The sequence below is a fragment of the Zalophus californianus genome, chromosome 2, assembly GCF_009762305.2.
Source record: "Zalophus californianus isolate mZalCal1 chromosome 2, mZalCal1.pri.v2, whole genome shotgun sequence".
NCBI lineage: Eukaryota > Metazoa > Chordata > Mammalia > Carnivora > Otariidae > Zalophus > Zalophus californianus.
The window spans coordinates 93927605-93942949 of record NC_045596.1 but is presented as its reverse complement, the minus strand read 5'-3'; the positions used below and the strand labels follow the sequence as shown (position 1 = coordinate 93942949).

At 38.0% G+C, this 15345-nt stretch overlaps 1 protein-coding gene and 1 pseudogene across 2 annotated transcripts in view; both read left to right on the top strand.

Moving 5' to 3' along the window:
* Positions 1 to 6098, top strand: part of ARSJ (arylsulfatase family member J) — a 78586-nt gene extending 72488 nt beyond the window's left edge. For both annotated transcript variants that reach the window (XM_027600689.2, XM_027600688.2), the window contains one exon: positions 1046 to 6098. In XM_027600689.2, the coding sequence (XP_027456490.1) occupies positions 1046 to 2450 (1405 nt within the window). In that variant the 3' untranslated portion in view covers positions 2451 to 6098. The remainder of the gene's footprint in view (positions 1 to 1045) is intronic.
* A 3453-nt stretch (positions 6099 to 9551) lies between these two features.
* On the top strand, positions 9552 to 9882 carry LOC113925976 (annotated as a pseudogene).
* The last annotated feature ends 5463 nt before the right edge of the window (positions 9883 to 15345 follow it).

The following is a 15345-nucleotide window of genomic DNA, read 5'->3' as shown; positions in this document are numbered from 1 at the left end:
TGTCATGAACTAATAAACACATCTTGACCCAAATGAAAATTCATACACTTATGTGATGATAACCATTCTCTGAGGAAAAGTGCTTGGCAATATATCCTTGGGAAAAGAACAATGCTGGAAACTAACATTCATTTAATTTTAATGTATAATGTTTGCCTTGTTTTCTTAGACTATAAGTGAATGTAATTTTTTTTTAAATGGAGACACCGGAAAAAATATGAAAGGACTTGTTTCCTGCTGTTTTTGGGAAAATGTAATCCTTCCCTAGCATTAGCTAAAACCCTTACTCTAAAATGGTTTTTCCAAAATAATGTATTGTGAGCCAGAAAAATTCCCTTTCTCTTTACAGAGATCTAACAGGTTGGGAACTAATTATAAAGTATTTTTTGACAATCAAACAGCAGACTTTTATATAACTTTTGCTTGTATTTTTAGTGCTTCAGAATTAGCTCGAAATAGATCTCAGGAAATGATTCAGGAGCTAATGTGAGGTCCCTAGACTAAAAACTAATAATAATACTACTCTAACATTTGTATCCTTTTCCTCATCACATTAGTTTTCTATGTCATATAATTAATTAAGAGATTAAAGTTTATTCAGATTAATTCCATTAAAAGAACGTTAAAAACACTTGAGATAGGGGTGCCTGCGTGGCTCAGTTGGTTAAGCGTCCAACTCTTGATTTCGGCTCAGGTCATGATCAGGGTCATGAGATCGAGCCCTGTGTAGGGCTCTGAGCTCCATGCTCAAGAGTCTCTCTCCTTCTGCCCCTCCCCCATCCCACTCGCACTCTCAAAAAAAACAAAAGTACTTTGAGATAAGGGGTGAAATCTTAGTTTCAAAAGTACTAATCTAGAGTCAAATGTATTTCAAATGTTAAATATGAAGCTAATTAGGATAAGACTTCTGAGTCAACAGTAGAAATGCTGAATTGGTCCTATTTCATTTGGGGTAAAGTTTCTCTTCATAGAACCATTGTTTAATTTAAGAATCATTGTAAAACCTCTTTTATACTGCACTGACAACATTTTTACTCTTGTCAAGGTATCAGATACACACCGGACTTCAACATTCTATCATAAGACCTACCCAACCCAACTGCTTACCTCTGGACAACGCAACCCTACCTCAGAAGCTGAAGGAGGTTGGCTATTCAACACATATGGTTGGAAAATGGCACTTGGGTTTTTATAGAAAAGAATGTATGCCCACCAAGAGAGGATTTGATACCTTTTTTGGTTCCCTCTTGGGAAGTGGTGATTACTATACACACTACAAATGTGACAGTCCTGGGATGTGTGGCTATGACTTGTATGAAAATGACAATGCTGCCTGGGACTATGACAATGGCATCTACTCCACACAGATGTACACTCAAAGAGTTCAACAAATCTTAGCTTCTCATGACCCCAGAAAGCCTATATTTTTATATATTGCCTATCAAGCTGTTCACTCACCACTGCAAGCCCCCGGCAGGTATTTTGAACACTACAGATCCATTATCAATATAAATAGGCGGAGGTATGCTGCCATGCTTTCCTGCTTAGATGAAGCAATCAACAATGTGACCCTGGCCCTGAAGACATATGGTTTCTATAACAACAGCATTATCATATACTCTTCAGATAATGGCGGCCAGCCCACAGCAGGAGGAAGTAACTGGCCTCTCAGAGGTAGCAAAGGAACATACTGGGAAGGGGGCATTCGGGCTGTCGGATTTGTGCATAGTCCACTTCTGAAAAACAAGGGAACGGTGTGTAAGGAGCTTGTGCACATCACCGACTGGTACCCCACTCTGATTTCATTGGCTGAAGGACAGATTGATGAGGACATTCAGCTGGATGGCTATGATGTCTGGGAAACCATAAGTGAGGGCCTTCGTTCACCGCGGGTGGATATTTTGCACAACATTGATCCCATTTATACCAAGGCAAAAAATGGCTCGTGGGCAGCAGGCTACGGCATCTGGAACACTGCCATCCAGTCAGCCATCAGGGTGCAGCACTGGAAACTGCTTACAGGAAACCCTGGCTACAGTGACTGGGTTCCCCCTCAGTCTTTCAGCAACCTGGGGCCCAACCGGTGGCACAACGAACGAATCACCTTGTCGACCGGCAAAAGCGTATGGCTCTTCAACATCACAGCTGACCCATATGAGAGAGTGGACCTGTCTCACAGGTATCCTGGAATCGTGAAGCAGCTCCTACGGAGGCTCTCGCAGTTCAACAAAACTGCAGTGCCTGTCAGGTACCCCCCCAAAGACCCCAGAAGTAACCCTCGGCTCAATGGAGGAGTCTGGGGACCATGGTATAAAGAGGAATACAAGAAAAAGAAGCCAAACAAAAATAAGGCTGAGAAAAAGAAGAAGAAAAGTAAGACAAAGAAGAAACAGCAGAAAGCAGGTTCATTTCCAAATTGCCGTTCTGGTGTTTGCCATCACCGTGGATAAGTACACATTTTTTCCTGTCTGGTTAAACTTAAGTCAGTCTTAGTCAAGACTTTTTAGCTGTTTTCTAGGTAAACCAGCAAATCTGGCTCAATAATATCACCACCATAACACCAGGCTTATTTTCATGTGTTGGCCACAGGGAAAACAGGGCTATTCAGTGCCAAAGGTGCTACCCTTGCAAGCCACACTTGGAGGAGAATGGAGATGTTTATTTCTTTTGCTCCTTTGTGAAAGTGCTCATTAAGGATTTCAGCTGTTGTGTTTCAGTCAACAGACCAAACACTTGCTTTAAACTGCAATCCATGAATATGTTAATTTGATGGAAGTTACAGGGTAGCATGATGAAAACTATACCTTTCATCAAGTACAAAGGTTGCCTCACCTCAAAAGGCCTTGAAAAGTACTTTTTCTTAGTGAATTATTGTATCTCCATCTTATGATACTTGGGTTTTTTAAATTAATTCCATTTCATGTATCATTTCCTTTCCTGTGAAAATAAGCTGTTTCCTCCTGTGTAAACAGCTTGCACCTCATTTTATCACACATGAGGGAATGGCAAATAAGAATGTTTGAGCACACTGCCAAAACGTGAATGTAACTATTTTCTAAACACTTTAACAGAATGACATTTCAACGTAAAGTACATAATTTATTTTACAGAAAAAATATTAATTATTTTGTTTTCATAAAAAGTTAGACAAATTACTTTTATTTTTATTTTCTATACACTGTTAGAAGTTTATTTCATATCTTCAAGATTACCAAGCACTGTACTACTATAAATTACTGTAATACTGTGTGAATTCATAGAATATAAAAAGAAAATAAGTCAGAAAAAATGATAATCATCATTGTTCAACCATTATTTTGAATGTAAAAAGATGAAGATATTCCTTACAGATTACTTGGAAGTTCAGTGTTGTACGGGGTTGAGAGACAACTTTATTGTTTCTATCATAAACACTTTATTTGTCTTTATTATTAAAATGACTTATTTTACAGCACTAGCAAATTTAGTGTGGTTTTCCTGATCTAGTTTCTAGATAAAATTGTATTACAACAAAAATCTTTACAAATAGGCAATTGAAGGTATGATTTTCTAACAACCATATTATTTATATATAAAAATATATAAATATAGAAAATATATATGTATTTTAAATATATAAATATATAAAATATATTTGTATATTATTTATAATATGGATTTTGCAAATAAGAGGTGTTTCCGCTTGGCTATTTCATAGAGAAAAATGTTATTTTGTTAATCTATAACATTTATAATGATCCTACTCTTACACAAAGTAGATACGGTGGGGATGTGATTTTAAGTTCTCTATTAATGACCATAACTTTTTCGATGGAAATAAATTAGCCCACAGTCTTCTATCTGGAAATGGCTTCACAGATGTTGTTCGCTATTTGTAAGAATACCTGCCACCTGCACATGGTCCTAGGTAGACTGTGATTTAAGAGAAGTCTCTCTTGCAGGGCACCTGGGTGACTCAGTTGGTTAGGTCATGCTCCTGGACTCTCTGCTCAACAGGGAGTCTGCTTCTGCCCCTCCCCCTGCTCATGTGCTGTGCTTACTCTCTCTCTCTCTCAAATAAATAAAATCTTTTTTTTTTTAAGTCTATCTTGCCCCTTAAAAAACTAAAGTCTAACATAATAGTCATCTATAAATAATGATCAAAAATATTTTCCCAAAATGCTTTCAGCAAACCTCTAGGTATTTCAAGACATCCAGGAAGGGAAATCCTCTACAGTTGACTTTCATGCTCTAATCATTAAAACTGTGTTAATACTGGACATTTGGTCTCAGGTGTCATTCTCCTAAACTATGATTCTCAGGCTGCATTTCTAGAGCTGTCTGTGGCTCTTTCAACTGTAAACTGCAGCTCTTTAAAACCTCTGATCCTTTTACCAGGAGACCAAAAGAAAGTCCTGGACTGAAAAATAAGTTTCCCACTAGTTTTGTCAGAAAACAGTTTGTGGATATGGCTATGCATCTTGGATGAGAAAGGATATAAAACAGTTAATTCGAATAAAAAAGCAACAAACCCTTATAGTCCCTTTCCAGTGAAAACATCCACCCCAGGTCTGTCAAGTCTACTAAAGGAGTTGTTTCATCTATATTTACATACTCTTACTTCCCTTTTCAAAAAATTGAGTGAATGTTACAGTTTTCTTGACCAGGCCCTTTTTGAAAATCTGAAGGATAGAGAAAACACTGTGCCACTGACAGTTGAATAAATATACAGTAAATACACTTTAGCATTTGCTATTCCAAGGTCCATGAATTTGGCATCAGGATTAGCTTATTAAGCATTTTATTCATAGGATTCTTGAGCACCCAAATTGTGAATTTGTCAGTAGCCATCAGAATAGATGTTGGCAGAAAGATATACATTCATTCAACAAATATTTATTAAATTCTACTCTTTGTCAGGTAAAATTCTAGGGGCTTGGGATGTATCAATGAACAAAATGAATAAAAATTCTTACCTTTGTGCAAGTTATGCTCTTGCCAAGTTAGGCAGACAATAAATAATGAACATAACTAATAAGCAAATTATATACATAGTCTCCCGCCTTAGCCACAATTTTGCTTTCCGTGGTTTCAGGTACTCCAAGTTCACTGTAGTCCGGAAGTAGGTGATCCTCCTTCTGTATCGTCAGGTCACTTGTTGCCATCCCAATGCCTGTGTCATTCACCTTGCTTCATTTCATCACTTTGGGATCACAAGAAGGCTGAGTTCAGTACAATAAGATATTTGAGAGAGAGAGAGAAACCACGTTCATGCAACTTTTATTACAGCATGTTGTTATAATTGTTATTTTTTATTAGTTATTGCTGCTAATCTCTTACTGTGCTTAATTTATAAATTAAGCTTTATCATAGGTATGTAGGCATAGGAAAAAAATATAGTATATATATAGGGTTAGATATTATCCGCAGTTTCAGGCATCTGGAGGTCTTGGGACTGCTGTATATATGTACTATATAAAGTAATATGAAAAGGAAAAAGTATATCAGGAAAAGGGGAGGATTCATTCAATGCCAAGTTTATCCACCCATTTATTCAACATTTGTGAAGTGCCACATGTAATGGTATCTGCTAGGGTCTGGTGACAAGTATCATCAGACAGAGTTCCTGCCTTCAGGTCGTGTACATTCTCCTGGGAAACATACACAAATCAAATTGACATCCTCATCTCCCCCACACTTCTTCCCTGATTGATCTCTCTCCGTAGCACTTCTCACCCTTTAATATAGTTCATATTTTACTTACATATTTTCTTTATTCTCCTGACTCTTCCCTCTAGAGTGTAAGCTTCTTAAAAGTGGTTTATGTCTGGGGCGCCTGGGTGGCTCAGTCGGTTGAGTGCCTGCCTTCAGCTCAGGTCATGATTTCAGGGTCCTGGCATCAAGCCCTGAGCAGGGAGCCCGCTTCTCTCTCTCTCCCTCTGCCTCCCCACCAGGTTGTGCTCTCTCACTCACTCTCTCTCAAATAAATAAATAAAATCTCTTTTTAAAAAAGTGGTTTATGTCTGTTTACATCTGCTTCATCAGTGTATAAAGCAATACCTGGCTCATAGTCAGCGTTCAATATATATTTTTTGAATGAATAAATAAAATAATCACGTATGTCCATATGTTCAGCTATATTTGCTTGAGTTTCTGTTTTCCATTTTTTTGGTTTGCTTTCCATTTCTTATAAAGGGATTTCACTGTTGAAAATAGAACTAATCATCCCTAATGCTTTCCTCATAATAATAGCAATAATGTGAAATGCAGACATTTCTAGCACTATAAAAAAGTAACTCTAATAATGTATAGTTATAAAAACAGAATGTTATAGCAAAAGCCAAGCAAAAGTCACACAAAACTGAGAGCCAATTTTATCTATATAATCTTTATTACCTAACAGGGCAGAACAGTATTATTCTAACACTACTTTGAATATCACAGAATACATTAGCTGAAATGAGAGTTTCCAGAAAGGAGAGGTGGGGGCTTAAATTGTGAATAATTTTTTTTGTAGCAAATGGTGAAAGGAAAAAAAAAAACATAAATAGCAAAAACCTCTATGTCTTCATAGAATTATGAAGCCACATGGACTATAGTTCCTATCCTTGGGTGTTCTATTATAAACTTCTCCAATTTGGCAGAGTAGGAATTCTTCTTTGAAGATACATTTTTCTTAAGCTGGGTTGTAGCATCTCTATGAAGTCTGTTGATTTATAGGCTAGCTATGACATTATTAAACCCAGGACAACAAAATGTCCTTGTGAGTTGGGCAGACAAACACATCACCTAATCTTCCATTTCATATCTATGACTTGAAGTTTCCTTTCTCTCAAATTTTTCTACAATCCTATATTCTTGGTCAGTTGGTTTATGCAATTTTGTGTAAAACTAATCCCAACAACCGCAAAGGAGCAAGAAAATAACATAAACTCATGAGAAATGTCTACATAGTCACTCTTTGCAGAAATTCTCTAGCTGAAAATTTTAAGTGAGGAACATCTTATGAGTCAAAGAAAAGTGAAATTTGTCTTTCAGAATAAAAATCCAAAAACAATTTTCAAGAGGACATATTAATCTCTCCGGAAACAATAAAGAATTAATGTTCCTTCAACCTTGAGAGTTGTGAATGACTGGTGGATACTTTCAACTGAACTTCTAAATCCTAAACAACTATGAGAAAAAAAATTTTTATAACTAAGTTTAACAGAAGCAAAACCTTGATTTGAGGTAGCATCTGAAACTGTATTTTCTCACCTCACCATCACCAGAACTTCCAGAGGCTCTTTTTCAGCAAAAAAATTATAGCATAATTCATCAGTCATGGAGATGCATTCTAATACATGTCCCACTAACATTTCTCTATTTGTAGCTTTTTGTGATTGGAGTATCAATCCCCTCTAGCACCTGGGAGGTAGGGAATTACAAGCATGTCGCATCCACATTATTTTCTACTATGCAGTCACACTTAATTCAGCAACAAAATGTAGGGGTTCAGAGTCTATCACCCCAAAATATGCTGTCTTGGCATATTGGTTACTTTGAGTGAGTTAAAGGCAAGTTAAAAATGGCAGATGCAAGAAGGGACCTCTGACCTTCCTTTTTCTTTTTCTTCCGGAAGGCAGGAGATAAAACTCCCATGAAAAGTGCCCTCCTGTACCAGGAGGAAGGAAGACATTCTCGTCACCAGAGAAGGGGACTGAAGGCTGAGAGAAATCTGTACAAACTTGTTAAACTGATCCTCATCTCTCTAGTCACGTTTCCACAATTAACTGCCCTAGCCCAAACCCCTTTGTTTTCTCACGTTCTTACAATTTACCACCCTTTGTCCAACCTAGTACGTAGCATTCAATTCTAGCTACTTCTTTGGGTCTTCATTTTCCGGTGAAGGTGCCCACGTACATGTAAAAATAAAATACACAGTCTTTTTATTATACTTGTCTTTCTTTTCTTCAGGTTTTGCTCAAAGCCCTAAGAGTTAACTTAGCCTTTCAAAGGTTACAGTAACTGCTGCCAAGATAAGCTATTACTTTCCAGCGGGGAGAAGTGGCTGCAGTGACCATCAGACTAGGTAAGTAGATAAGTGGAAAGGTTTTTCCCTTCTTTCTTTCTTTGGCTCCATGCCTGTGTACTTCCCTAGCATCCGGGCTATGGTTGCGCTGTTTCTTTCTGTCCTCTATGGCTCCACATTTTACATTTTTAGTACCTTCATTATCCATCCCTGAGTCCCACACCACTTCCTGCCACAGAACTAGGCACAGAGACACCTGTGTCCAGCAAATTATTGACATCTTAATTCCTCCCCTCCTAAAGTTCCCCAGCATAAAGAGATGAGTGCATAGAGCTACCCTCATCCCCTGGTGACGGGAAGTCCTGAGCCCCATACTTAAACCTTTAGCAGTAGAGATCACAGTAGAAGGGGAGTGGGGGAGGGGAGAAGCAAAGTGTTTCTATAGGAACAAGTGAGATCTATCTCCCTTCAGGTTTGAGCAGCTTAGCAGCTGCAGTGCCCAAAGCCTTACTACAGTTTTGGTAACTAATTAATGCTGTCTCCTCCTGTCTACAGGAGAAAGCAATAAACAAAGTAATTTCTACTCTTTGGGGCCTACCCAAAGCCCACCTTTAGGAATTCCTGCTCTTTCTCATCTAGCCTGGAGGAGAAAGCAACTGAGACTTCTTGTCTACCTACCCACAGCCCAATTTGGGGAATTCCTGGAACTTTTCTTCCCTTGCCTGGAAGAGAGAACAAAAACCAAAAGCACCATTTGGGCTGCTTGTTCCAATCCTACCTCCCGCTCCTCAGCCAACAAGGGTCTCCCCATCCTTTCAAAATGGTAGCTACTAGCTTCTGTTGACATCTCTCAAATCCTGTTAGTCCGCCTATGAGGTTCTCCTGTGACTCTCCCAGCAAACCAGGTTTCAAACAGGATCTCATCCTTGTCAGCAAAATTGATACATTTTTACTATTTATATTTCTTCATAGTTATCCCGAAAGAAACCCTGACCTTGCTGGGGTAGAGATCAGAGTCATTGTTATTATTTACTCATGATGACATCACCAATTTCCCAGAGGTAACCTCCTAACAGCCACATGGTTAGGACTCCGTGTCCAGGAGTCGTACCACAGGAGAAGAACCCTGAGATTAGGAATTGGGGTTTTATATAGGAACAGGATACCTCTCCCCTCCTCCCCTTCTGAGAAAAAGGAGAAGCCTCTGCTCTGCAGGCTTTCACAATTGTTTGGAATGTAAATGAATTAAGTCTGCACCACAGAACGCAAAGCATTTGGCTCTGGAAGAGGTAAATTTTATTACCCTTTGAATGAGAGCAGATGGTTAAAGGTCTATCCAATACCCTTTAACTTCCAAGGCTTGTCCTTTAACCCAAATGCCAATAATGTTTTCTCAGAAAGGCCTAACTGTGTAGAACCATGAAGACAGCCACTTCTTGACACAGATCAGTGGTTGCCTGTGGCTGAATGTTGGAGGGGGACTGAGAGGAAATAGGTAGGAGGGAATCTTCTGGGGTGAGGGAAGTGTTTTAAAACTGAATTGTGGGGTCTCGGGATCAAAATGGCAAGCGGGCCTGCTATTGCAGCATCCAGCCAGTGGCTGGAGGCTATTCGGAAATGGTATCACAATGCCACAGGGTTCAATAAACTGGAGTTAGTGTGAGATGATACAGGATATGAGAATGAGGATGTGAAAGAGGCCATAAGCTTCCTGAGAACCTGTATAACCACAGGGTGTTTCACACTGAGAGAGCACTGGATCTGACCAGGAGGCAGCAGATCATGCCTAATGAGCAGTGGACAAAATATGAGGAGGATAAATTCTACTTGAACCCTACTTGAAAGAAGTTATTTTGAAAACAGAAGAGAGAGAAGAATGGGCAAAGAAATAATCATGGAGTTGAAATCTGTGGTTGCAGCTTCCCTCAAATATTTTTAAGAAGTTGGGTAAATCTGAAGTGTACAATTGAGAACTATTTGGGCTGTAAATGTACTACTTTAAAGAAATGTCTATTGTAATTTTTAAAAATTAAATTTAAAAAATGTTAATTAAAAAAACTGAATTGCAGGGATGGTTTCACAACTGCACAATGTACTAAAAATCACTGAACTGTACACTTGAGATAGGAAAATGAAGGGACCCCATGAAGGATTGCTTTTTTGCTGCCTCTATTCTTGCAAGGACCTGCACCTCTGCTTTACCCATGCCTTAATGTATGTCCTCCTCATCAAGGTCAAGGAGTTACTGATTTCTTTGGAGTCTTCCAGCATGATAGGTAACATTTAAGGAGAAACTGGGCGAGGTCATTTTTTAAGACCACTGACTCCAGACACCTTGATGCCAAGACTCTTGGCTTCAGGGCATAAGTGACTTATGGAGGGCACCTGAGCACTTGTCCTTGTTTTGACTAGTTCCTGCATGCTTGGGAGGACATGTACACCAGACCACTATCCTCAATAAAACCTCCCAAAAACCAAGCAAAGATGACAGTCTCTCTCTTTCCTTTCCAAGTCTCCCGGATGCTCGGTCTGTATCTGCACTCTCTCTATATCTTCAATAAACTCTGCTCTCACTTCCTCTTGGCTCCCGTTTGATTTCTATATGGCAAGAAGCCAAGGACCCTCTTGGCTGGTCCTGTGGGACCCCCTCGGGGTCCTTGGACCTGACCTGCCTACATCACACTTACAATGGGCAAATTGTGTGGTATGTAAATCATTCAATAAAGCTATTAAATATAAACCATAGATTGGGAGGATTATTTATAACAACTATAACTTAACAAAAGATCTGTTTCCAGGTTATATAAGGAACTCTTACAAATCAATAAGAAAAAAGAAATAAAGGTCCCTCACAAAAGATGACACACCCAATAGCCAATAAATATTTGAAAATGTGCTCAAAATCATTAGGCATTAGGGAAGTGCAAATTAAAGTCATAATGCTATACCATTACCCACCCACCAGAAAGGCTAAAATGAAAAAGACAAAACCAAGTGTTGACAAATATCTTGAACAACTGGGTGAGAGTGTTCATGGGAGTGTAAATTGGTGCAACTGTGTTAGAAACTTAAGTCCATCAATGCAAGTTGAACATATATATCCCTATGACCCAGAAATCTCACTCCTGGGTATATACTGAAGAGAAATGTCTATCTATAGTCATCAAAAGTCATACAAAAGGATATAGCATGATTCATAGTAGGTCAACACTGAAAAACACCCAAATATCCATCAAGAGTAGAATGAATAAATTATGGTATACTCACAAAAAGAAAACACTTCTACTCTCACCAACATTTCTGATGCCACATATGTGGGATTTTTCCACACCAAGCAATACCCCAATTCTTGGTGGGTACCAACTAGATATCCTGCAATTTAACTCAATTCTGACACAGACTGCCTGGAGTTAGCACAGATCCCACAGGTTAAGGGCTCAGTCCTACAAGACTGCCCTTCCTCCGCTTCTGACTCCAATCAGAAGTCTAGGCCTCCCATACTTCTGACTGGTGGCAAACAATAAATCAGGGATTCCCAAGACTCCCTCTGAAGGTACAGTAATTTACTAGAATAGCTCACAGAACTCGGAAAAACTGTTTACTTACTAGATTACTGGTTTACTATAAAAGGAAACAATTCAGGAACAGGCAGACAGAAAAGATACTACGGAGGACAAAGTGTGGGGACAGGCACAAAGCTTGCAAGCTCTCTGCAGGTGTGCCCTATCTTCAAACACCTTCCTGTGTTCAGGGTCTCAGGAGCTCTCTGAATCCCTCAGGTTAGGGTTTTTTTAATATAGGCCTTATTACATAAATATGGTGGATTAAATCATTGACCTTTAGTGATTAACTAAACTTTCAGCCCCTCATTTCTCCCCAGAAGTCAGGAGGTGGGGCTGAAAGTTCCACAAATAATGTTGGGTCCCGTGGCAACCAGCCCTAATCCCTAGGGGCTTTCCAAAAGCTACCTCATTAACATAAATTCAGGGGTGGTTGGAAGGGACCTATAATGAACAAGAAATGATACTCTTTTCACCTTATGGCTCTGGAACTATTTCAGAAGCCAGGAACAAGAACCAAATATTATAACAAAAGATGTTCCTATGGCTCTTATCACTTTGGAAAATACAAGGGTTTGAGGAGCTTTGTTCAGAAGCTTGGAGGAAGGCCAAACATTTTTCTTATTATATCACAATATCATATCCATATTGTGGAATGTTATTTCATAGAGGGAAGAGTGTGGGAGAAGGGGGACAAGTGGAGCTTTGGGGTTCTGTTAATTCTTTATCTTGGTGATGCTTATGGTAGTATGTTCACCTTTTACAACATTATTAAGCTACTCATTTTTGATTTGTGTACTTTATTTTTGTTATACTTCACACCAACCCCACCACTACCAGAGTTCATTTTATATGTAGAGTCTACTATATAGGTCTGCTCCTTGTGTGTGTATATATGTATATACATATATATATATATGATAGGTGTATAAAATAGACATGTCTACTGTGTACCTACCCTATGACACAGCAGTATCTACTCCCAGATGTTTATTTACCCAAACCCAGTGATAAAACTAATAGGTACCTAGCAGAGTATCTTGAACACTATGGTACACAATTAACATTGAACACAGAACAAAAAAAGGCCAAATAGAGTCACCTAATATTTTAATCATTTTCTTTTTACCATGTTAACCAGCATGCAGAAATCAGTGGGGCCTAAATAAATATCACCCCCATTACATTATAGATGACTGCCACCAGGTATCATGCTAACAGGTTTCTGTCAACTGATTGAAGCTGTAACTACTTTTGTTATTGTTAATTATTCAAATCCAAATCCTTTAAAATTAAATCATAAAACTAGGGCAATGTGAATAATCATATTGAACGGTTAAATGCAAATGTATCTGTATATGCATTTCATTCACAACTGATTCATGTTTAATAATCCCAGTTGAAACTCAATTCTAATCAAAAGTACTAATAAGTATAAATTTGAAACAAAGAACCATGCCTTTATGCAAATATGGCTCTCTGGTTATATGATATTCTACCGAGAAAATATGAATTCCCCTTGAATCCTCCCTTTTGTTCTCATGTTTTCATGACTATTTCTCTATTTCTCTGACCCTCTTCACTCTACTCCTCCAGCACTTCCTCTATTTGCCTATCCCCCACTCCTCTTTGGTTCTTTTCTCTTTCGCACGCTTACCTTTTCTTCTTCATCTTTCTTTTTTTTCCTTAAGATTTTATTTATTTATTTGAGAGAGAGAGCATAAGCGGAGGGAGGGAGAGGGAGAAGCAGACTCCCCACTGAGCAGGGAGCTTGACCTGGGGCTCGATCCCTGGATCCTGAGATCATGACCTGAGCTGAAGGCAGGCGCTTAACCCGCTAAGCCAACAGACGCCCCTCTTCGTCTTTCAATAAGTCTCACCTGCTTAAAAACTAAACAAACCAACTTGTTGAAATTCAACATTAACTCCTTTTAGTTCTGTGCACCTATCGTTAAAAAAGTCTTTGAGCAACAGTTCATATTAGGATGCACTGTTCCCAGTATGTTCCACCCTAATCTAAGAGTGAAAAAGACTACTGATTGAAAATCTATATTTTACCTACAAAGGTAGTGATCATATTTCAACAATAGAGAACTTTATTTATGGGGTACCTGCGTGGCTCAGTCAGTTAAGCATATAATCTAGGGACTTGATTGGACTCAGGTCATGATCTCAGGGTTGTGAGGTGGCGCCCCCTTGTCCGGCTCTGTGCTGGGTGTGGAGCCTGCTTAAGATTCTCTCTTGGGGTGCCTGGGTCGCTCAGTCCATTAAGCATCTGTCTTCGGCTCAGGTCATGATCTCAGGGTTCTAGGATCTAGTCCCACATCAGGCTCCATGCTCAATGGCGAGACTGCTTCTCCTTCTCCCTCTGTCCCTCACCCCCACTCATGCTCTCTTTCTCTCTCTCAAATAAATAAATAAAATTAAAAAAAAATTCTCTTTCCCTCTTCCTCTGCCCCTCACTCCCCTTTCCCTCTCTCTCTAAAAAAAAAAAAAAGAATTTTATTTACTATTACCAGATTCTTAAGTATCATTATGAATATATTTGTATGCTTAATTATAATCACATGTTTGCTTGAATTATGGTTCTCAGAAGTAATTACAGTTGTTACTGGCTATTAAATAAGAAAATGTATTTGCAGCTCAAAAATTTGTCTTGTTATATTTCCTGGTGGAAAAAGGCATGTATACTGACAAGATGTTAATTAATTTTAATGGAGTCACATTATTATCCAGCACCATAAAACAGAAAGCAAGGCTCTGCTATGTGGATTGTGAATTATTAGTATCTGTATTATTTTCTGTTTGTCTGCATTGTCAATATTTTTATATATGTGATCATTTTTGTAACTAAAATTGATGTAAGATTTAATTTTAAATACTTGTGAACAGAGAATGAATCACCATTTTCTATTAAACTGCATTAATACGTTCAAGCAAGAAAGTTTATTAAATTAGATTCTATTAACCTTCAGCATTTATGCACTTGTCAAATTACCTAGCTTATGCTGTATTATAGGATAATTTTAGTAAAATATATTTTGAATTATTCTAAATTGTCTTAAGTTGACTGATAAATTTACAAAACAATAGTGTTTTATGAGCTATGTAATTCAATCTCTAAATATAACTTATTTCAATTCAAAACAAAGTTATGGTTACAATAAACTTCAGGTTATTAACACATTATACCCCACCTTTTCCCTCTAACCATCATTTGACCATTTTTTCTACTGTGAATTATTCTGTTTCCTTTACAATTCTTAAATAAATCTTAAGGGTTTTTTTTGTCAATATGAAAATGCTGTGATTTCCTTATAACTTGTTATTAATGCTAATTTACTTCATAATTTATTTGCCCTTTAAAGCGTCTTTCTCTTTGACATTTATCTTAAAATTTCTTTGTAGGCAGCCAGTTACCGAGCTGAAGCATTTCATTAGCTGATTTGGATGCTGTACATGCTCATCCAATATTGCCAAGTAGATCTTTGAACATTTTGCCTGTCGTTGCTTGTCTTTTCTCTTATACTAAAAAGTATTATGTACACCATTTACATACAAAATACACATTGCTGAAATCTGACTTCCAAAGTCCATTTTTTTATCTCACCCTCAAGGAGTAAAGGAACTTAAACACATAGATTTCAACTAATATTCAAATGTACTAACATCTCTTTATCTTAGGAAATGTACTATTAATATTGTTATTATTATTTAATCTCTCTTTGAGAACCTTAAAGTATCATTTAGGATACAAGTGTACCTTATAAATAATGAGTAATAGGGTCAAATTTG